We start from the raw sequence: 24,163 nt of genomic DNA on the forward strand, positions 1-24,163 counted from the left end.
TGAACCCTTCAACTGGCCTTTGTATTGCTTTTCACATGGTGAACCAAGAGGCAGACCAACTGGCCTCATCTTACTATATTTTTAAACACATTGAAGCAGCACTGGGGTGAGGAGATATGCAAAAGGTTGCTATTTTAAAACCTGTATTGTCTGGAAGTGGTAACCCACCTTTACTATCTGCTTTGAGGGCAGAATTGTTTGGGGACCTGAAACAAAACAAATGAGAGCTTTGTTTTTCAAGGCTGACAAGGAGTGTGATTTCCTTGATCACTTCAGCCCTTTTGCCAAAGTTGTCCATAAAGCTGGCTGCTGTTTCAGTCCACTGGGGAGAAAATTTTGCTGTCATTCCTGTTTCAGCAGTGATTCAAACTCAGATGCAGTCCCACCTTGTTTCTCTTCTGCAGCAGTGTCTTCAACTCTTGAACTAGACAGAAGCTGTTGCCATGCTTATCATACTCAATTAAAATGTGTTTTAGTGGTCTCTAGGAAAAGTACACGTTCAGATTACCCAGAATGACACATATGGACTAAGTGTTTCTTTGATTGTGCTTATCCAAGCCAGCTGGGGGATTTACAGCTGGGAACACGAGGATTTTCACTTCCTTTAAGCAACAATGGGTGGTTTGTAGCCAGCCTGGCTGCCAGTTATTCTCATTCAGTTGATGGCAACCCGGAGAAGGCAGCTTAGCATAGCCTGCAGCAGGCTCAGGGGACAGTGATGGGCTGAAGGGACTGTGGCACCAGCTCCCCAAAAAGGGCTGACAGAGCTGCAGACTGCATCTTCTCTTCTCCTCACACAGTAGCAGTACTGTGCCACAGCAAATCTTTTGGCATCAGATAAAACCCAGCTGTCTCATACTGCCTCCTACAAACTCCTGGTTAGAAAAATGGCCACATGTAAATGGCATATTCCCTCACTCAGAGCTGGTCTCCTGAATCTTGCTGGGGCTGAATTAGATCCAACCAACAGCTTGCTGACTTCAGTAGGTTATCTCTGAGGCTTGCCTGCCTGTTGGCAAGTTCTGAGCATTGACTCAGGGAGAAATCATAAGCCTGCTCCCTGAAATAAGTGTAGCAAACCAAACTGCAAGCCCTTTCACAGCGCTCTTTGGATCTCCGGTGAGGTCTGGATGCTCACAAAATGGGTCCAGAAGCTGGTGTCTGACACCAGCCCCACAAGCTGGAGGGGTGGCTCAGAAAGCCAGGGTGACCTCTGACTGCCATATCCCCATTGCTGACTGCCAATTCGTGACTCTCACAGTCTTTGGGACTACACAGCCATCCTGGTGTAGGAATAGGTCAATTTTTAGAGAAGTTCCTTAAATCTGAGTAGTAAGGGCTCTCCCTTATTTTCAGTGATCTGGGGCACCATTTCCTATTCCAACTGTTATTTGTCTAGAGACTGATGTGAAGCTCTAGGGATCCCAAATTTTTACATCTCTGTGATCCAATGTCAGATGGACTTAGTTCATTAATAAAGGAGGGCTCTCTAATAAAAGATGTAATCTCTCCTTTCACTCATCAGCAGTGTAATACAGATTCCCTGCAGGAATACCACAGCTCTGTTGATGATGTGCCAGCCAAGCCGTGTCATCTCACACCATAAAGCTGAGGCAATACTAACTCCGAAAATAGGACTGGAAAAGATCCTCAAGAGAGCATCTACATCACCCCATTGCCTTAAGGCAATTAGGTCAGATTAAGTTAATCTGCTCCTGAGAGATGTTTGTCTAACCTGTTCTTACACGCCTCCTGTGACAGAATATCACAGCCTTCAGAGATGGAAAGTTAAGAGACTTTTTACTAAAGCTTAAAATAAGTCTCCTTTGCAGTGACTTAAACCAATTAATTCCCGTTTTGGCTACAGCAAATACAACAAATGTATATTTTCTCTTTGCAGAAATCTCTGATATTTGTGAAAGACTCTTCTCTAGAACCCTGATCTTGCAGCTTTTCTCAACATTTCTTCAACTGAGCGAGTTTTCTGGCTCTCTGGTTGTTCTCCTGGCTCGCCTCTGGATTTCTTCCAGGTGGTTTCCATCTTTACTGGAGTGCGCTGCTGAGAACAGGACAGTCCTCCAGGTGGGGTCTTCCAGCACAAGACAGAGCAGAAGCATTATTTCAGATGTCCTGTATACGATAGGCCCACTTATACATTCCAGTAGGAAGTTTTGCATTCCTTGCAGTAGCAAGACTACTTTGGCTCACATTCAAGTCTCACCCCAAACTGCTTTTCTTATCCAGGTTTAATTCTGTCTTTAACACTCCTTACTGGGTTGCATCCTATTTGACTGAGAAACAATTACATTCCAGGAAATGCCAAATCACGATTCTTTTTCCACACAATGAACAGATCTGTATCTCTCTCTATTTTTAAAGGATACACATAGTTAAAGTTTAAGACAAAGCAAAAGTGAGATTCTGTCATAAAGTACCAGCTTTTGGGTGGGGTGGGGAGAATCAATATACCTGTTCCATTTTTGTGGTGTTGCTAAAAAGATCTGCACTTAAAAGGTCTCTGCAGTCCTTTAGCATTTAAGAAAAAACACTGCTTGATGGCTGAGAGTCACAGTCTGTTGGGAACATCATTTGCAGTTGTCTTTCACCAGGCAAAGCAACTCCTACTGCTCTTTTAGATCACCTACAGAGCCAGGCACATTCAGATCATCCAGATCAAGCAGGATTAATAAAGCCTGAGCAAAATGTGAGCATTTAAGAATGGCACAAAAATCCAAAGGAATTGTGTTGTTCTGCAAGTTCTTTCCCCAGCATCTCCCAGTCAGACAAAAGATAGACATTTTGGTCAAAAAACTTCTAAGTTGAAGGCACAGGCAGTGAGACCCACAGGTCTGAACCCCCAGCTCTCTTGGGTGTCTTGTTTTGTCAGCAGCTCATGCTCCTGAACACCAACAGAAAAACAGAAGGTGCTTGATAAAAGTGATGATTAAGGGTAAAAAGTGGAAAAATGGGAAAACGTTAATCAACATTTGTACAGATTCCAGTGAAGATTATGTTCTGCATCCTCTATTTTTCCTTCACAGATTTTTATTCCACACTCACAGGTAGTAAGTACCACAGACATTTGCTTGCAGTTTGCTCTTTTTCAACAACAGAAAGTGTGTACAGCTGAAGACTGGGCTTGGTACTCTGTAGGATTTGAATACACACATTCCAGCATTTCCTTCTTTAAAAACACCAAAGGAATGTGCCATGCACAAGTCACAAGCAATGTGAGGTTTCTGAGGACTTTGATGTGATCTTAGTGATCTAATATCATTGAGTATCTTAAGCCCAGGGAAAAGCCAGCTTTGAATTGGATCTGATACTCTATAGGAGACCCATGGCAAGAACAAACTCAAACCTGTAGCCGCTTAGTTACATTGAACTGTGCTGTAGGATGCAGCCAGAACTCCCTACCCACTGCAGGCTCCATGCCTGGGTTCATGCTTAAAGGTGTTGATTGCTGAGTCCAGATCATTGCTTGCAGGGTAGTTAAGTCCCTGACTTTCCATATCAGTGATGCTATAAAGCCCACTATGTCAGATCTTCAGGCAAGCATGAGATCTAAGAGTACCTCTGAAGTGCAGGTGAAGTGGCCAGGCACAAGCATGCATCATTCACTGAACAACCTGCTGCACATGCAAACTCAGCCTGTCCTCATATGCCAGCTTGGTGGGGTTCAGCTTCTGCCCAGAGAGGAACTAATCCAAACACTCACCACTCCTGATGGCAGCAGTGAGCTAACGACATCTAAAAGATGTCAAGTTATCCATGGGAAGTCCATGGGACTTCAGCCTGAAAATGTGGGCTGGATGGCTCCAGACAAAAGCTGCCATTTCCATGTGGCATCCAAGGCAATAACGCTGATTATACCAGCTGAGGATCTGGCTTGCGACAACATTGCTGAAAAGTAGCTCAGAGGGGTAGAAAAACTGTGCAGAGCAGTAGAAGCTGGACTCTTCTCCTAGATCTGCAGCTCGCAGCATTACTTGGCCCATGTCACAGAGCTGAGTCTCATTTCTCAGTGCACCGAGCTCACCCCATCTCACGTCGCTGCTTATGGAATTAATGCTTCCAGCACACTTTTGAAGGGACTCCATGAGCATGAAGTATTGTTGCTGCTGTTGTTAAAAACAAGAACACAGTCTGCTGCTGAATAATTCATTTGACGCGAGAAACAGCCAGCAAGTTGTTGAACAAAAAAGCAGCACAATGAGGCATAATTACAACGCGGTTCTGGGGAGCGGGATGCAGATGGAGCCCTCAGGTTGGCTGGCGGGGCTGTCATGCCACAGCCGGGAGTGAATGCACGTCGGGTTGCCTACCTCGTTCTCAGATTTATTGTAACACTTTGCCGTTAACCTCCGAGATCTCAAGGCGTGTAACAGACCGATTACATCCTCACAGCACCCCTGCAGGTTTTCAGTTCTGCTTCACAAATGAGCAAAGCCAAGGTCCAAAAGCCTAATGCATGTGGTGGTAGAGAGAGTTGCAGCGCAGAAAAGAAATATCAAACCCTGGCTCCTGCCCTAAGATCCTGAGCCTGTTCCCACTCACCATCCCTCCTCATGGCACATTTTAGGATTTCAGGGCATTGTTAAGCACTGAGTTGCTTTGCTTTCCGTCTCCATGCCTTACAACACACAGGCCAAATAGAGTCATCCCCAGGCTCCTTTCCCTGGCTGCCTCAGTCCCTATTGCTACCCACCTCTGTTCACCTTCTTACAGTAGACCTGTCACATTGCACTTACATCTTTATACTGTTGCAAAGTTAATATATTTGATCTCAGAACAGTTAAGGGAACAGCGGCACATCCATCGGCAACAGAAAGTTACGCTCTTCTCTCAAGCACCGCCTGACTTGGAGGGACCATCCCAGGTGGAGAAAGGGGTTTCAGTGTCCCCAGCATTTCTGGTACCTGATCTCTCTTGTAAGACTGTAGGAGACTGGTACTGCCTGGGAGGTACTGTCCTGTCCCATCAATATTGGCTTTCCTTATGGGAGAAATGGGGAGAGCAGACCACTCCCAACAAACACACCACATTGGGACACTACTGAGGACACCGTGTCATTTACGGGCACAGAGCTGTGGTGCCCCAATTCTCCCGTGAGGACCTCAGAAGTGATCAGTGTAGCAGCAGAAAACAGACAAGAAAACAAAAACATTAATGGAGACCTACTTCAGCTCACTTGTCATCATGAAATAACTGTAAGACAGAGCTTCCAGATAGCACTGATGGATCCCAGCCTGCCTTAGGAGATGGAGAGGCAGAAGTCCCTCCCACATCCCAGTTCCCTGGTGACTTCTGGCCGGCGAGGCTGAGTGTGAGGGCTGGGCAGCCTGCAGGATGCAAGTGGCTTGGAGCCAGGGGAACAGAAGAGGCTCTAGCATGCATTTTCCATAGAATAGCCAAAATGCCCCTCTGTTCTTTCTCATATATCACAGAGAGAGCAGAACTGAAGTGTGAAGAACTGTTTAATGGATTTGGTAATAGTATTGATCTTCTGTCATTTAAAAAGGGACCAGGAGCTTAATCAGATCTGCAGAAGTGTCTCATTATTTACTTTGCCAAAGGAAAGGATTAGATATCAGAGAAAGAAAAGGCCCTTCAGCGAGCATGGGTTTGCTCTGCAGGATGAAAATCCATCCATTTACTCTCACCCGTACACGCATTTAAACGGGAAGGAATCCAAACAAGTCTCCACGAGATGCTGCCTGCAGGAGCTAATACAGCAGCAATAAACAGAGGTAGCCTCAGCAATGCAGCAAAACTGCTCTTAGCTTTTCAACATCCTGATTTAGCTCTGTAATCTGGTCACCTAAGCCTGAACATTAGAAATCTTATTGCAGATAACAGTCAGAGGCAGATTGAACAGGTTTTCACTTTCTGAGTTGCCTTCCTGCTCAGATCCAAGGCAATGTTTACTTGCAAGCTGAACACATTTGATGGGGAAACGGCGCTGAGAAAGAATAAACAATAAACCCTCGGATGGCATTTTTACAGCTAGATTCGAGACAACAGAAAATGAGCTCATCACCCTGTCGCCTGTAATGCCTGCTCAAGAAACATGGAGACTGTTTCATCTCCTTGTCTCCCGAAGCCATAACTCCCTGACCTGTCTTTCAGGGTGGTACGGAGGACATGGCTTGCTTTCACCTGTGCTGTGGCACTCCTCAGGTCGTGCTGCCAGGGCACAGAGGCTGACCGCAGCAGAAGAGAGAAAATATTTCAGGCTGAACACAAACAGTGACTTTGCAATGAGAATTTTTCTGTTAAAATCTCAGAAATTGAGTGTATTATGGGATAGGCACGCACACACATATGCCTGATGAATAATCTGTTTTGATTTGGCTGGCAGGAGATACCTTAAACAGCTAATCCACTTCCAGGCAAATATTGAACTCCAAACCTCTGCACCAGTTTCTATTGCTGAATCCCACAAACAAGTGAGGGAATCCAGGAACCTCTGCATTTACTACCTCTGGAAAGGTTTCTCATCATTTTTTGTCCATGTACTTCTTTTGGGAGACTTTTTATTTAAAGCCTCTCACCATGTAATACAGGAAGATTGCAGGTAGTTTTGCTGCCTTGGATCGTGACCTACCTTGGCCAGCTCTGCTGCTGTGCTTGCTCACCCTGACCCATGCCTGCATGTTGCCGTGGGTTTGCCATTGCCCTGGCAGATTTGCAGGCACAATGATGGCATGTGAGAGATGATGATGGCCTGGAGGTTTGGGATATTCCATATCTCACAAACATGGACACGAGCAAAGGAAGCTGGACAAGCCCAAGTGACCAAGAAGGGGTTAATCCCTTCATTTTGTGGCAGCTGGGACCTTCCTTCCCAAAGGTGAAGCAGGATATCTGCTCGGAATAGCTCGTGCAGGACATCCAAACATGGTCTTCCAAGGGCAGGCTTATGGGCACGCTGCTCTGTGAATCAGAGGCAATCTCAGCACGGCAAGAAGAGCCCCTGTGAAACTTTCCGAGCAGCCTGAAAGCGACCATCAAGCCTGCAGCCTGCTCAGCCCAGCCTGCTGTGTGAGCCCAGGAGCAGGCAGGAAGAGTGTAAATTTTTGCTCCTTGTATAACCAGTGGATTTCACCCAGGCATCACTGAAGGGTGATAAATTTAGCAGAAAAGGAGCACTATTTTTTTTTCTACTGTTCCTATTAAGAAGGTGACAGCATTGGAAAGATGTTATTTATTATTTACCTACGCTGCAGTATGTTACATACTTCAGGCTGACAATACAGTCCAGCATCTCAGATATTTTAAACAGCCTGTACTTTTGAAATTCGGATGTAGATCCAGAAAGCTCAGAGGCAGGAGGATCCAGCTGCTACAAATGCATTTTCTGATTGCAGAAGTCCCAAGTGAAACGCAGCTTCATCTAAAAAGAGAACTTTCCCCTTATACCCAACCATCTATTTCAAACAATAATTGAATGTCTGCTGAAAAACCGTCTTGTCATCTGTTGCAATGAAGAGAATGTTTGATCATAATGTGGTTGTGCTTCCTGAAATGCTGCAGCCCACTGAAAGGCTGACAACTTCCTTCCCAGAGCACCCTCGCTCACACAGAACCATCCCGATCCTCCTGCATGCTTTGCCTGCAGTGCCAGAGCCCTTTCTGTCCTAAGGCAGAGGTCTTCAAGCTCTCCTTCCGCTGCCAGAGCACTTCTTAGAGGGGTGCCTTGGGTTTTCTACCAGGTTTGTGAGCTCCTCCCCAGATTCCACGCTCTTATACCACAGTCACTAGCAAAAATAGATGGGATTTTTGGCTTCCAGTGTTCAGTCTGAGCCCTACTGACTGCAGGAGTGGGGCAGACGTGGTGAAATCATCTCCATTGGTCCAGTCTCTGCACTGCCCCTTTCCAGCTGTAGGAGGACCCACCATGTTATGGAAGCAAACTCCTGAAGTATGATCCAGAAAGCTGCTAAATCCTTTACTTCTGTTTGTTGTTGTTGTTGTTTTTTTAATTCTTTTTTTTTTTCCTGTTTGTCACCACATTTAATGTAAATGAAGTCTTACAGCCTGAAAACAGACATTCCCTAGAAGCGTAGAAAAAACAGCAAAAGTAAACTGCCTTTTTAGAATTGTATTCTATAACAAGAGCTACTAAAAGCATTAACACTATTAGGAATGAGGAATTTTGTTTTAATTCATGATGTGTTGATGTGTGATCTTTTGAAAAGCATAGCACAGTGGTTGTGGGTTGTTTTCTAGCAGCTGCTGTGACACCAGCTATAATGCTCTCTTGGAAGCCACACAGAATTTCTGCTGTGAGCTAGGTGCAGATGCCTCCCCAACACACACACGCTGGTGTGCATATGTGGGAAAGGACGTGGATGCATAGGCATGTGCACACTTCCATGGTGTTTTATATATCCCTCAACCCTATTCTCTCTGCAAAAGGAAAGTGTTGAATCCTGCCTCTGCAGCTCAGTGTGCAGCTATCCCAGACTTTCCTTAGACATTTGCTCCCTCACTTCAGCTGATCTTAATTCTGCATCTGACTTCCCCTCACGTAGGTCAAGTTTCACGTTGATGGGTGTCACAGCAACACCACTAGGTCCCTGTGTTCCTGTACGTCCCAGAGCAGCAGGTGTCTCCTTGGCCAATTTTTCACCACCTCAGTTATTTCCACTCTGCCCTCACTCGTACCCCAGGCAATGTTACTGGAGTGCCAAACCTTCTGCATTTTGCTGTTCTTTGATATGAGCCTGAGGTACTGGAGCGAGGCTCTGAATATCATCTGTCTCAGCAGAGAAGTCTTTATTGAAAGTACAAGGGGAAGAGAAGGCAATGGCATAGGCAGAAGAGAGCATGCTCAGGAAGAGAGGGAATCTCTTCTTCCTCTTACCATTCAAAATGAGATGTTTCTTTTCTCTCCTTTAAAGTTGTGCCTTGCTTCCCTCTTTCCCATCTACATCTGCAGTGGGAAAAGAGGATGCTACCTAGCACAACCACCACCTACCTGCTAGGGAAGGTGAGAAATTATTTTCCTCAAATAATACCCTCAGCTAAGGGTAACTTTTAGGAACATTTGGTTCCTCACAAAGTAAAGCCCATCTCCAATGTGCAGAAGAGCATTAAGGACCAGCTCCTGGGATAAAGACACTTCCAGGGTACGCCATGTGCAAAAGCAAAAGCCCTTTTCATTCCCCAGGCACCTACCCCCTCACCCATTTCCCTGTTGGTGGCAGGCAATGTTCAACTTCAGCTTGCAACTTCAGTCCCCCGCTCCTGAAGCATTCACCTCCTTTAGCTGCTGAGTGTGGAGCTGCAGAACAGAATAGGATTTTCTTCCCCAGGTTATGCTCCTTTCTCCACCAAATGGTATTTTGACATTTCCACTTTTGTGTTAGTATTATTTGCTAATCCATGGGCAACTCTATTTCCAGCCTCAGATCCCTTTCAGAGGTTCTGCTTCTCAACCAGCATTTCCCTGCTCCTTTAATGTCTGTAAAGCTTATTCCTTCCCTCTGAATCAATACAGCTTTATTTAGGACGGCATCTTTCATAGAAACTGCATCCTCAAACGCCTGTGAATAACTCCAGACCATGGCCTGTATCTGGGACAAACTGCTGCAAGAGGTAAATATAGTACAGAAGGAAAACATTTGACCACTCAGTATTTATTTCACCAAACCTCATCTTACTGAATCCATATCTTTTCTGCAGCTCATAGATTTTATATCTGCACACTTCTTCTCTCCCCTTGAAGAGTGGCATTACCAGCTTTGACCCTTAGCAGGTCTGATTACACTCACATGAAATGCTGAGAAAGGAAGATGCACTTAATCAAAGTATATGCCCAGCCTCTGCATGCAACAGGCCTTTGAGATGGCCAGCTTGGTAGCTCTCTGCCTCCCAGTATATCCAAACTCATTAGATCCGCCTAATTTATCTGAAGTATTTTTCAATCAGAAGGGGTTCTTGAGCACTGACCTCTGGATGTCGGTACTAAAGTGTGTGATGTGCTACTGTGAGCAGCGCGGGTATCACTCGCTGAAGGACTAGTACCTGCCCCCTCCCATGCCCGTAACATCAGGCAGGCAGCCAAACCGGAGCAGGAGGAGGATGGAAAGCAAACAGGCAGCCTCTGGGTCAGAGATGCTACATGAAATGTACAGGACCTCTGAGGGATGCTGGCACTGTCTGGAGGTTTTAAGCTTTGACCGAGGGAAATGTTCACTCATCCTGCACTCACACCTGTCAGTAAGCTCTGTTTTATTAGCTGGAGACCACAAAAGTCAAAACAAACTGCTCAACTGATCCCAGGGGTAGAATGCAACATTTTCTTTGGAAACTATTATCAAAAACAGCCTCAACTTCTGTACATAATTTTTCTCCTTAATGGGCCATTAAAAGGCTGGTTCTTGTGCTCTATTACTCCATACCTAGCCATGGCATTCATCACTTTCCTGGTAGTGCTGCTCTTACTGGAGCATTGCATGCTTCCTTGCAGACCTCTAGAGATACCTAGCTGCTTTGTTTTAATATCATTATCCTTGCTAACAACTGAATGTAATTGTCCAAGCCCACTGTATCAAGCCTAATGTACCTCAACCAAAAAAACACTTGCAGAAGATCTAAGAAGAGAGCTGCCGTCAGAGAAGAGAATTAAGAGGCAAGACTCCAAGGCACTACTTTCAGTTCTGCTTAGCACTTGCACCTTTGGAAAGGTTTTTACCTTCCTTTTGCCTCAGTTTCTGAATTGCAGAATGACCCACTTAGGAGGCTTATTTGGAATACTAAACCGTGTTTGCAAAGAGCCTGGATTTAAGGTGCTAAGTGCACGTATCACAGAATCACAGAATCACAGAATTTTCTAGGTTGGAAGAGACCTCAAGGTCATCGAGTCCAACCTCTGACCTAACGCTAACAGTCCCCACTAAACCATATCCCTAAGCTCTACATCTAAATGTCTTTTGAAGACTTCCAGGGATGGTGACTCCACCACTTCCCTGGGCAGCCTGTTCCAGTGCCTCACAACCCTTTCAGTGAAGAAGTTCTTCCTAACATCTAACCTAAAACTCCCCTGGCTCAACTTAAGCCCATTCCCCCTCGTCCTGTCACCAGGCACGTGGGAGAACAGGCCAACCCCCACCTCGCTACAGCCTCCCTTGAGGTACCTAAAAAGAGCGATAAGGTCGCCCCTGAGCCTCCTCTTCTCCAGGCTGAACAAGCCCAGCTCCCTCAGCTGCTCCTCGTAGGACTTGTTCTCCAGGCCCCTCACCAGCTTCGTCGCCCTTCTCTGCACCCGCTCAAGCACCTCGATGTCCTTCTTGTAGCGAGGGGCCCAAAACTGAACACAGTACTCGAGGTGCGGCCTCACCAGAGCTGAGTACAGGGGGACGATCACCTCCCTAGCCCTGCTGGTCACGCTGTTCCTGATACAAGCCAGGATGCTGTTGGCCTTCTTGGCCACCTGAGCACACTGCTGGCTCATATTCAGCCGACTATCCACCATTACTCCCAGGTCCTTCTCTGCCTGGCAGCTCTCCAACCATTCCTCTCCCAGCCTGTAGCTCTGCTTGTGGTTATTGCGCCCCAGGTGCAGGACCTGGCACTTGGCCTTGTTGAACTTCATGCAGTTGACCTCAGCCCATCGGTGCAGCCTATCCAGATCCTCCTGCAGAGCCTTCCTACCCTACGTACACACAGTAGAGTAGGTCTGCACTGCTTATGCCCCTTAATCACAACACTTCTATTCCCAAACGACCATTTTAACCATTTCCTTCACTTATCTTCCTTCCCCCAGTTTTAATTCTCATGAGTTTTTCCTCCTTTTTTGGTCGTTACTTGCACTTATTTAAGAGGTAGCCAAAGACATCCGTGATGGATACTCAAGAAAGCTATTCCAGCTGTAAAGACAGTGAGGTGATGATTGTTTTCCCCATCACATACTTTAAGGAAAGGAAATTAGCACCTAGAAACACCTGCCATGCACTTCTTCTGTGTAGCTTCCAGGTACTTCTGATCACCTAGCTACACGGCTGGGAAGGAGCTGAGGGCAGTGCACTCCCATGTTTCCACAGCCCCCTTTCTTGAAGGAAGGCAACTTGTTTCAGTGATCTGCACTTACCTGCCTCTCTCCTTGAATCTAGAGAAAACACAAGTTCTTGCTTTGGAAATGTGTTATGGCTTTACTATTTCAAAGATGTGCAATGGTAGCCTAATTACGGCTAATAGCTCATTAAATTAATTTAGAAAATCAGAGAGGAAAAGCCATTACAGAATCAAAATTTAAGCAGGAGCCAGAGGAAAACACAGTTCTGTGATGGTCATATGCTCACCTGGGTTATTATTTGGTACCTTGTTACCAGCTTGTGATTGGCTCCTATAAACACAAGGAGTAAGCTCAGCTGGAAATAGATGTGGTCTGTAGCAATTAGTATCTCATCCACTAGAAAATAAAGGAAAAAGTACAGCTACGCAAGCTGCAAAACTGAATGACAGCAGATGATGCCCTGGAAATGCACTTGAGAAGGCACATAACAAGGTCAGGTGGGAATCAGGAAAATGAGCACGCCCTCGTGGAAGCAAGAGGGGGAAAGGAAGGGCGTACAGGGAACACACGGGGAGCTCCTAGCTCCTGATGTTGGTGACAGGACACAGGGCTTCGTGGTGTCCAGGCACCAGATCGGGATGGGACCATTCACTCCTGACCTACGTGTAAGGTTGCTTTAGAAGTAAGAACAAGAAGCACCTAAAGCTCGGTGGAACCCAAGAAAGCTGGCGCTTGGCAGCTCTTTGAAGGCAGTAGCTGCGTGCTGGCAAGCTGCCGAATGCCTGCTGTAAAAATTGAAGCTTTCTGTGAAATGCAATTTCCACACAAGTTGTACACCCAGTGGTGAGAGGGCAGCAAGTGCTGAATCCCACTGCAGAGACGAAGTGCACACTCCTTTTCTGACCACCTGCCGGGGTGACACAGGTTGGGCCAGAGCTTATTTCTCCCCAGGATCCTTTATAACATCACCTTTCTCTGTAGAGCCCAGCTCCAGCATGATTCAGGCTGCAGAACCCAGATGGGAGCTCTGGATATTTCCCTTCCTACACACAGAAGCCCTTTTATCTTTCAGCTGCCAAAGATTCACAGGGATGCTGACAGGAAGACAATCAGCAAGTCTCTTTATCAGCCACAGACATCAGGGACACAGGCACACGGGAGCCTCACTCCTGTTTGCAGCCCTTATCTGCCCGCATGCAGCTGGGTGACCCTTTGAAGAGCCTGAGTTGTTTCCTCACCAAGGAACATCCCCACCGCGTGCCGTGTCCGGGGTGGAAGTCAGGGAACTGCTGTGAGACAACACACATGGTGTTGTCTCCTGCTGTTCAGAGGTGGTGCACACTCCTGGAGTTTTCAGCCCTAGGACAAATGTCTTCAGCCCCATCCAGGCAGCCTACTTCAGCACTTCCCAGGAGCAAGGCAATTTGCAGTAAAAAGAGCATGCAACCTGCTGTAATTACAAGGCACCATCACACCTACCAGCAAGGGAAAAGGACCGAGAGACAAGATACGCCTTGCTCCCACAGAGAGCTCTCCATCCTCATGCATCTCCTGGGAGGGAGCAGGACTCCTCCTCCCCTCCCTTTTTTTTTTTTTTTTTTTTTTCCAGGGAGAAAAATTGATAGACCAGTCTATCAATTACACCTGAAACAGGTGGTGGCTTCTGAGTTGTGGCTGACGCTCCGAGGGCTGGAGCACCCCTCCAATGGAGAGAGGCTGAGAGAGTTGGGGTTGTTCAGCCTGGAGAAGAGAAGGCTCCGGCGAGACCTTATTGTGGCCTTCAAGTACTTGAAGGGGGCCTGTAGGAGAGCTGGGGAGGGACTCTTTGTCAGGAAATGTAGCAGCAGGAGAAGGGGTAATGGCTTTAAAAAAGGGTAGATTTAAGTTAGTTATTTGGAAGAAATTCTTAGAGGGTGGTGAGGCCCTGGCACAGGCTGCCCAGAGCAGCTGTGGGTGCCCCATCCCTGGAGGTGCTCAAGGCCAGGCTGGATGGGGCTTTGGGCAGCCTGGTCTGGTGGGAGGTGTCCTGCCCATGGCAGGGGGTTGGAACTAGATGATCTCTAGGGTTGTTTCCAACCCAAACCACAGTGATTCTGTGTGCTGAAACCAAATGAGCATAGCATGCAGCCCCCCAGTGCTCGGTGCCCAAGAAGGATGGCTGCTTACCAGATGGCCCGAAGCAAATTAAAACCAATGACCTGCCTGAGTGAGGCTTCTTTTTACACTGTCTAATGCCCATGCAATAAAACAAACTGGTTTATTTTTGGCCTGTTACTGACTGAGCATAGTGCAGAAACATTGATGTGGTAAATTTTCTCCAGCATTAAAGTGACAAAATGAAAGAGTCATTGCAGCAAATTTTGTCCTTCAAGTTCTTAGTCAGGACACAGACCATCACAGCCTGAGTCATCCAGCCTCACAGCAGCACACACCTGCTGCCTGTCCCCTGGGTTGTCTTTTTCCACAGAAAATCCACCTCCTTACAAGCCTGCCACAGCACAAAGCAATTAATAATATTTCTGCACCAGTAGGAACATCCCCTACAGTTCGAGGATGCAAACAATTTCTTCCTGGCAATCTACAGCTGCCAGAGGCTACCAATCCAAGCCAGAGCCTCAGTGTTATTTTAAGCCCTGTTCCTAGCTGCAGCAGCATAATGTTCACCAAAAACCTTCTTACTAGAAAGGAAGAAAACTATGGAGGCAGGATGGTGAATTTCAGGGAGACCTAGTGCTGACTCTTTCCTAGTGCGTCACGAGCATGAAATTTTATCACAGATAATGAATCCTGTACACCTTGCATGTTCAAAACAATATATTTTGTCTGTCCCTCTAGCTATAAAATGCTTAATGCACATACCTTCAACTCCAGCCTGATGTCAGGATGCAGATTAAACCCTTGTTCACTCCTTGCACAGGGCAAATAAGTAGCACTGTCACTGATCTGTATCAAAAATCAAAGGCAGGGACACACCTGTAATTGCAGATGGAGGGGATCTTTGAGGGATATGAGCTAGGTGTGAGACTCAGGAAGGCCACCAAGGGGAATTTGCACATTTGATTCACCTGTGGCTAGGCAGCCATCCCCCTGCACACCTGCATGGACCCAGCCATCAGCCTCAGAGTCATTTCCCAGTCATGTCACTTTCCTGATGAGAACTCGGGCCCAGGCTGGGCAGTCTGGACAGCCAGAGGGAGCAGGCATCTGCTTGTGGCAGGCAGGGGGAGCACAGGCTGTGAGCACTGCTCCAGCAGCCCCAGCTGCAGAGCCTCCACACCTATTAATGTGCATGGCCGCAGAAGGCTACTAGAAGTTTCATCAAGGTGTGTGGTGGGCTTTCAAAGCACCACTTCCATGTGCTGTTCCCAGCACGTCATCAAGGAATATTGTAACACAACGTGGTGATTTGCTCACTTGGGTTTATATACATACACAGCTAAAGGCCAACTAAAATTTGTGCCATAGAATCTGTATACCCAACCCTCGCCTACATATCAACAAAAGAAAATCTAAGTTACTCAGCCTAAAACATCTGCTGGCATGTTTATTTTGGATCTGTGCTGACCGTGGCAGCTTTCATTTAGGATCCTCACTTTCTGCAAGAAGTGGTTAGATTCCTCTACTGAGAAAACTTTATTTTTATGTTCTGCTGCGCTGCTTTGTGTTCCTGCTGTTCTCTACAGAAGATGCATTCAGTAGCAGAAATTTATCTGCCATGATGCATCCAGATTTTTGTTCCTGATGAGGTCAGCCTGAACATTACAACAACCTCATGGTTGTGACAGGCGAGCAAATCCAGCTAGAAAATCTGATTCTTTTACAACAGAAATGCATTGTGCAAACACTACAGAAGGTAGAAATACCAGTCTTAGACTGAAGCATTCAGGAATTGGAGGGGAGGAGGGAATGCTTGAAACCATCTATTGCAGGACACCCTTGTTAAAATGAGTGAAAAGACAACTCATTTTGCACGTCATTATTTTCAACTAAACTTAATTGACAGCCTGTCCACTCTCTTCTCAGCCTATGACAAAAACCACCACTCTAGCACTTTGAATAGAATACAGGCAGTGATACTATCTATGCATTGTTCCAGTCTCCATACCTGCTGGAAGGTTGTCGGATTTCTTGCACATAATCACATTAGAGAAAAATCTCTTCTCAAAGGAAATTATGAAACACAGGCTCTTGTAATGCATAGCCCTTCATCAGTGCAGCTACGTTCCTTAAAAAAGAGAAAGTTAAATGATGGTTTTGTATCAGACAACAGCACATAATCCAGGACTCAAACACACAACCTCGGAATCAAAACCATGTAGTCTTTCACACTGGCAGTAAATGAAAGATCTTGAAGGGGTGCTGGTTCCAGCAACAGAGCCTTATTCAGTAAGGTGGCAAGGACAAAGGCATTGCATCAGAAGTGAATCTGAACCATCTGTTAAATGTCATCATGCAAAAAATGTGTTACTGCATTCGCCCCAGATCCAGGCATTCAGATACATCTTCTGGCTGTGATGCTAAATACAGAGTACAAAAATCTTAAACTAACAGAACAGAAATATTAACCTTAATTAAAATGGTATGCAATTAATTACCCTGTTTGGAGCTAGAAGTGTGTTAGCAGACAGGTACTGTGTGCCAAGTCTGATATTACACTGTGTGGGGGTTAGCACAAACAGGGCTGGAACAGCCCATCAGAACCAAGATGACTAGCAAAAAAAATAAGCCTGTGCTGGCACTAGGAAAAGAAGGTGTTCCTCGTAGCAAGGTAATGACACCATTGTTCTAAATACCTGTTCAAAATTATCCGAAGCACAAAGACAAGAACTCCAGACCTAAAGATGATCACTTTTATAACAGTTTTATTCAAGTCTGTGTGCTCTAGTGTTGAGACAAGGCCTAGATCAGCATTACACTGTAATACAATAATTTTAGCCATTGAACCAAGCCTGCTTGGCATCCTTGGTTTACAATTTACAGTACATCCAAAAAAAAGCAAAGAGAAAAAAAATCTCAGAACGCCAACAACTTTCATTAGCTCTTTGCTTTGCTTAAATATTGTTCTATAACATAAAATAATTTAATACAAAAAAAGAACTGTAATCCAAATACACATAATACATTGACACAGAACAGAGGAAAGATACAGTAGATTATGCACAAGAGTATTCAGTTGATGTGTTACCTACAGTGAAACAAACTGGACATTAATATAATTTAACTATTTAAGCCCAAGAGGGTCAGAGGCAACAAGGCCGGGTCACAAATAAAGCTTTTTAAAAAATAACGCAATCTTATTTTCCCCTAAGCTTACTGCTGTACAGAGGTTAAAGGAAGGCTCCAACAAATCACTTCATTTGACAACATTTCATCACACAAACAAGAAAAACCCGGTGGCTTCCATTAGTTTACTCAACTCTGGGGTACGTTACCACTTGCTAACGCAACTGCTTCATTGCAGGTTCTTCAGGCAAAACACACCCTCAGGTGCTACTTCCATAGCAAAGACTTTTGAACACCGTGAACAGAAGAGAAGACGTACAGGAGGTCTCCACAAAAGGACTGAAATACTTAGCATCGTAAGATGAATCCCAGTCCTGCAGAGTTTGGAGTTTCTTACAAAGTACCTAACACGCTCCACAAAGGAATTTCAACACAAGCAGGAACTATCCCATACCTCAAAAGAATGGACATGTGGGCATGATCTTACACTGGGTGTAATCTACTCACCTGGTTCTTCAGATTTACAACATTGTACCTAGGAAGTCAGGTCACTGATTTTTGCAGCTGGATTTAAACAGAAGCAGGAGCAGATCCACAATTAATAAGGCAAAAGAAAGACGTAGCTTATAAAAAGAGGGAGGAAATACATTCTCTGGCTTAGAAATTCTTGGACTTTCAAAGCCACAGAAGAGACATTGTTAAAAGCACAGGTAGTTTCCCTGATTTTTCTACCACTGTTGCCCTCCCCACTCCATATAAGCCTCCCAACCTAAGTTACGCAAAATATCTCCAAAATTCCCAGCTTGTTCTGCATTTATAGCAAAGCAATCATACACACCAGCACAAAATGCTGGGCCAACAGCTGACAAACGAGAACCCAAGAACCTAACAATGGTGGTGGATGCTGATCACTATCGAACTTGTCAGGTCTGTCCATCAGCCTGGAAGGATGCATTTTTGAAATGGAAAAACAAAACTGAGAAGAAGCCTCGGGTTTAACACCAGCATTTGTATGTACAAACTCCACACACCACTCATTGCCCCTTTGCAGCTAGCAATCTGCTAGTGCAGAAGCCATTGCTCTTTCCCTCCTGTGTCAGAACATTCTCTCAAAGCTTCCCTTGTTTATGGTTAAGAACTAGCAGTCAAACAGGCATGGCAAATGCAGGCATGGAAAGGCCACACGAATCAGAGCAATCAAACCCAGAAAGCTGTGAAGGAACTTCCTCTGACGAAGTATGGAGGCCGGTCCTTCACCATGAATCTCTACAGACACCCCAGTTCAGATTAGAATAGCTTTGCTGACTTGGGGTCTCGTGTATTTGGACCCAGATACATTCCATTGATTCCAGTGATGTTTAGTTATGAGATGAATAGCTTCCTTGAATTGAGGCCTCTTGCCCTTCTAGTTAAAAGGCAGTGCCCCAAATACAAATTCTTACTACTAGATGTTCTTAGCTTTACATGGTTTCTCATTAAAACTGACAACTATGAGGGGCACTGATTTTAAGCAGACCTAGGTATATTCTCCACTTGGAATTTAGCTGTCTCTCCGACAGACTTATGCCGCACAAAAATGGCTTTTACTCTCTGTAAAGAGCACTGGCCAAACTCAACTGCTCCACTGGCAAACACTGGTATGCTTTGTTTTTTATTTTTTATTTTTTTAATTTTTTTTTTTGCTGCTGAGTTATTCTGTACAGCCCAGGATTTCTGGATGTTACGGTTGCCAAGATAACCTTGAAAACAGCAATGGCAGAACTGATGCAGTAACATCTGCTTTAGATGCAGAGTGAACAGAACAATCAGCTCGGAGGTACTAGCTGCCCTATTCAGATACAAATGCTAACCGTGGTGACATTTTAAGAGCTGCTCACTAAAGCATGCAAGACAGAAATACAAGCCTACTATGAATATCTGGGCAATCAGTCAAGAGAACTCATTTTGTGACACAAACTGTGTCTGGGAAGAAACATCCCAGCACCTTACCCCCACGTTGAGAAGTGGCCACATCTATGAAATTCCAGAAAAACCCAAGGAAAAAGCTCAGTTCGCCTCCAAGATCAGTGTGCAACTGTGCTAAGCTAAACAGTAATCAGAGACCCCATTTGTTTTGAAACTCAGTGACAAGAAACCAATTACAAGGGTTCCCAAAGAACTTGATTATATTCTGAAATCTCATGTTAGCAGCATTCTTATCAATGAAGCCTGAAAAAGCACCGGTATGTCTTTCTGCTCCGTTATAACCTCTGCTACTAAGAGAAAGCACTAGGGCATGGCTAGAGCAATGCTTCTTCTTTCTCACACCCGTGTCTCTCCCCCTCCTGCTTCAAGGCAAGAAGGTTAGTTTTACCCAACCTCAGCATCTGTTCTCAAGAAAATACTAAATCAGAACAATCAAGGTAGAACAAGGAGACAGTGCTAATCACTCCTAAATAGCATAAATAAATACTTTATCCTGGTCTTATGCTGGGGCTTCAGCCAACTACTTTTAGAAACAATGTGGGCTCTCACTAGCTGGAAGCTTAACTTCAAGCATGGACAAGATCCTAGAAAAGTACTTTAGGTAATGAAGGAACATTTTTCCTTAGCATTATTATTTTTCAAGTAACTTATTCTAAGCAACTTCTAAACAACTTCGGCATTCCTTCTGCAGATCTGGGCTAAGCCTCCATTTGTTATCTGGGCTAGGATCTGACTGACCCATAAGCTACAGACCCAAAAGTTGCCCACTTCAACCTTATAAATCCACTATATTACACACTAAAAATGTGTCATGGTTTCTTAGTATTAGCTATATCAGACTGTCTGCACATTGTTAGCATTCAGACATGAGAACTACATTAAAATCAAATATATTAGGAAAACAACTGCGAATACAGGAAAGCAGGACTGCATACAGGTTCACTTAAAGAACACAAGAGTATAAAAAAATCTGTTTCAAAAAACATACTTTCCCCTTTAACAGCAGCAGTGACCAATATGAAATCACCACCTTTCCACACTGCAGACGTTCAGCTCTTCCACGGGTTGAAAACCATCAGGAAACATGCCCTCTGCCTTGTCATTTACTGTTTATTTTGGAGACCTACATAGTAAAAGCAAGCATAACCTTAACTTATCAACCTGAACTGCTGGTTTCGTTTTTCCATTGGGAATCTGAGTGCCAGAGAGCCAAAACCAAGTGTTTTCCTCTGTCCTCTCATCATTCCAGCCTCAACTGCCTACCTAGAACAGTTCCCGTCAAAAAACACCAACACCCTTTTATCCTTTCTTCATACTCCAACTCTACAAATGAGGTAGCTCAGGGTAAAACAAAGATAACCAGAAACAAAGTCACTACACAACCCTCAAATTCTTCTTTAGGACCCAACTTACCTATGATGCCCAGAGATTACCAAGCAGCTAGTATCCTCTATCCTCCAACTGTTTTACTACAAAAGAATGATAATTTTACCCATGTATTGGTTATTTTCTGTCAACTTCCACCTTCACTTCCCCTAGCTGTGTTTTATGTTTCTACCTTGAAAATATTTCAGGTCAAAGAACACCTAAAACAAGTGTTGTTTTCTGCCTTGGGCCCCATAATATGATAGTACCAAGAATTAATAACTGATTAAGATGGGAAAGTGACAGCCACTGAAATAATGTGTTTAGAATTCTATCCAAGAGATAAGGAGAGCTAATGACAGCGCACTTGTTTCCACAGGGGTGTACGCAAGTCAGCAAATGGGAGGACACAAAATGTTTGCAGTGCTGGTGTTTGGCCTGATGTATGATAACACTACAGTACTGAAAGCCAAATCCAAGAGTTCCCTCCAAAAAAAACAACCTAAGGCCCTAGCAAGGATGCATGTGAAGCAGAAGGCACCTAGGAATACAGATGCACCTAGAATACACATAGGTGATTCACAGGCTTAAAAAAGAGCAGCCCCAAAAGTCACACTCAGTAGGAAAATGATGTTCCTGGTCATTTGGAACAAAGGAAAAAGTTTGTTTGTTTGTTTTAATGTACAGAAAGAGGTGAAACATGTTTCTTGTATACAATGTTGATGAAGTGCTGAAGATTCTCTAGTGGGGAAAAAAAAGGATACTTGTTAGGAAGGAACAAGAAGACTGGTAGCTACTTGAGATCCACCACCCAGTCACCAGTGGGAAATTACCTTATAATCAAGCACATGCTTCTTAGCTTGGGAATGAATGTTTTTAAAATACAAAAATAAAGCTGATGTAGGCGATTTCAGAAGCTGTATTCATCTCTGACCAATGGCAAAGCTGCTTAAAAAAAGCTGAGCACGAGAAAAAACAAAAGCAAATGCACATTAACACTGCAGCATGTGACATTCTACTAGTGTGTTCATAAGAGGGAGCAGCAAAATAAGCTATAAATGCATTTCAGTACTGCTTTGTGAAACTGTGAAAGCAGAGCTGAGGAAACCAACACAAGTTCTTAAGACTCTTTTGTTTGCTAACCACGATAAAAAAGGAAAATCTAAACCACAATACTGGATATAGAAATAGAAAAGTGATAAACATCTGATTAAAAATACCTTCTCTCCAGCTAGATACAGGACCACTGGCTGTGCTAACCACCTTATTCTAGTCTTACCATAGTAAACTTAAAAGAAAAACACAGGAAGGCATTATTTCTTAAAGATATCTTAATTATATAATGAACCAAAGGTTTAGGAAACCTTAATGTTATCCTCCGTGACAGCATGAGTGTGTTTTGGTTCTGTTTGAACATACACACTGTACTTATTGCTGGTTTGCAACTGTATTTTAACACATGCCTCTCCCCTCAGTTAGTATCCAGTTTTACCCAAATTATAGCCTTAAGTGAGTTATAAATACTGAAGCAAAGCAACTACCCTGTAGCAACAAGGATCAGATATCTTCATTTCCAAATATAGATTTCTTTGTTTTATGTTGAAAAAACTGAAGCTAAAAGGAGGACTTATATCACTGTGCAAGATATAACTTCCTATTTGCCACAGAGTTGAATAGTTCTTAAGAGTAGTCCCAAAATGCATGGAAAAGCTTAGAAAGCAATAAGCATCTTTTTCCAAGAGGAAAGGTTTCAAAAAAAAAAAAAAAAGATACTAGCTTAAAATTACTTACAAAAGCAACAAACTAACACTGAATTTGGGGATATTATATTAGGTTTGGTTCTATATATGTAATGGGTCTCCAGTTCCCATATTCATCCCACAGAGATGAATTAAGTTTCAAATAAAAGTTAGGTAAAAGATAGAAAGGTGGCTCATGTTAGGAGGTTTCCTGTCATTTTCTCCTTAGTAAAACACTCCAGATGGTAAAGACCTTTCTCTACTCAACCATTACTGCCTCACCTTCAACAGAGTGAGAGGTATCCAGTTGCATGACAATCGAAGTAACATCTCTACGCAGTATTGTCCATAAAGTCTTAAGATAACAGCATGCTATGAAGAGGAAGGCAACTACTCCCGTTCCTAGAGGTACAGAAAAATACTTCATCATAAAAGCATACCAAACCAGAACAGGTCTTTCCACATCAATAATGAAAAAATCACTTTGAAAATACTCATTTTGTTAGAAACCCATTACAAAAAGAATATTTTCATTGAGGTTCCCTGCCCCATACTGAATATCAACCCACTGCAATAATAATCTGAAGGAAAAAAGATACCCTATAAAAAGTTACATTTGCACCTCTGAAAAGGATCAAAGGAGATGAGACCTCCTTGATGGCAAGACAGAGCATTGTGCAGTCCATAGGAAGCAACAATATTACAAAAAATCCATAACTATTACCGCCTTAGTTTTGACACAAAAGCTTTCTTCTCTCTACATGTCCCACATTCAATTTCTGTGAAACCAGTAGAAATTTAGTAAAAAAAATGTATTTTTTTTTTTTGCATTGTCGCTACATCTGTGCTTTCCCCTCTATTTTACAGGAAAAACAGAATACAGGGATAGCGTATTTTGAAGGGTTGGCAAAAATATTCTAAATTCCTAAATCAGTTACATAAATTAGTGACATATATTGCCAACGAGCTATTTAAAAGAAAATACATATGTATTTCCAAACTTAATTTTTTTCACAGCAACAATCTTACTACTCTTAGTATCAGTTACAAAATGTCATTTCCTCTTTGTGAGCCCTGTAATTACTTTAACACATTTTATTCCATTCTTTTCTCATTGTTTTAAAAACAGCTCAGTGGTTTTGTGATTTTGTGTTCTCTTTTTCTGCTTCATAGCAAAAAAGTGCAACTTATTCAGGTATTTAAGGAAAAAATGCATTTATTTTTATAGCAAGATTTTCACCATCATCTTTCTCAAGAACGCTGCTAGGAAGGTGTGTCAATAATGAAACTTTTGTCTCACTGAGAAATGGGAATACTAATAACCAGTAAAAAAAAGATCTGAGCTTCCTGACCGGCTCGTTTCTTCTCAGTACCTAGTGGGCTATAGTGAAGCACTCTTTTGGGGATTTGGGGAACCTCGGCACCCACAGCTGGGATGCAAAAATAACAAACAGATGAAGGCAGGAGAGAAATCAAGCCAGGATGTCATGCCAAGATGGATATAGGGAAAGGTTCCGCCTGGCTTTAACATGCGCATGGCCTCAGCTTTCAGGTTGCATACAGTAAAACAACTGACAACTCTTTGCCTTGAGAGCCCTCTGCCTGTCAGAGAATATCCCACCACTTGCTAACGCCTACAGCTTTGTTTGACAACAGACACCTCGTGCCTGACACCTCAGGTTAGTCCAGGGATCGATCACAGGTGGAAGACTCATCTATGGGTTGATGCTCAAAGAGACTACCTGGTTTTATTTCACGTGCTAGATTCAATTAAGATAACTGCATCATCCGAGGAACATTTGGAAAGCGTTATGGTCCTACGCAATCATTCTGGCAGCTCTGGAATACG

General features: G+C 44.0%; 1 protein-coding gene across 1 annotated transcript in view; it reads right to left on the bottom strand.

The window, feature by feature from the left end:
* Positions 1-16,142: 16,142 nt before the first annotated feature.
* Positions 16,143-24,163, bottom strand: part of MAP3K9 (mitogen-activated protein kinase kinase kinase 9) — a 54,184-nt gene continuing 46,163 nt past the window's right edge. The window contains exons 11-12 of the mRNA XM_084288564.1: positions 22,597-22,716; positions 16,143-16,247 (exon numbers count right to left, since the gene is read on the bottom strand). Coding sequence (XP_084144690.1) covers positions 22,705-22,716 — 12 coding nt within the window. The 3' untranslated portion in view covers positions 16,143-16,247; positions 22,597-22,704. The remainder of the gene's footprint in view (positions 16,248-22,596; positions 22,717-24,163) is intronic.

The sequence above is a fragment of the Netta rufina genome (assembly GCF_964035555.1).
Source record: "Netta rufina genome assembly, chromosome: 5".
Lineage (NCBI taxonomy): Eukaryota > Metazoa > Chordata > Aves > Anseriformes > Anatidae > Netta > Netta rufina.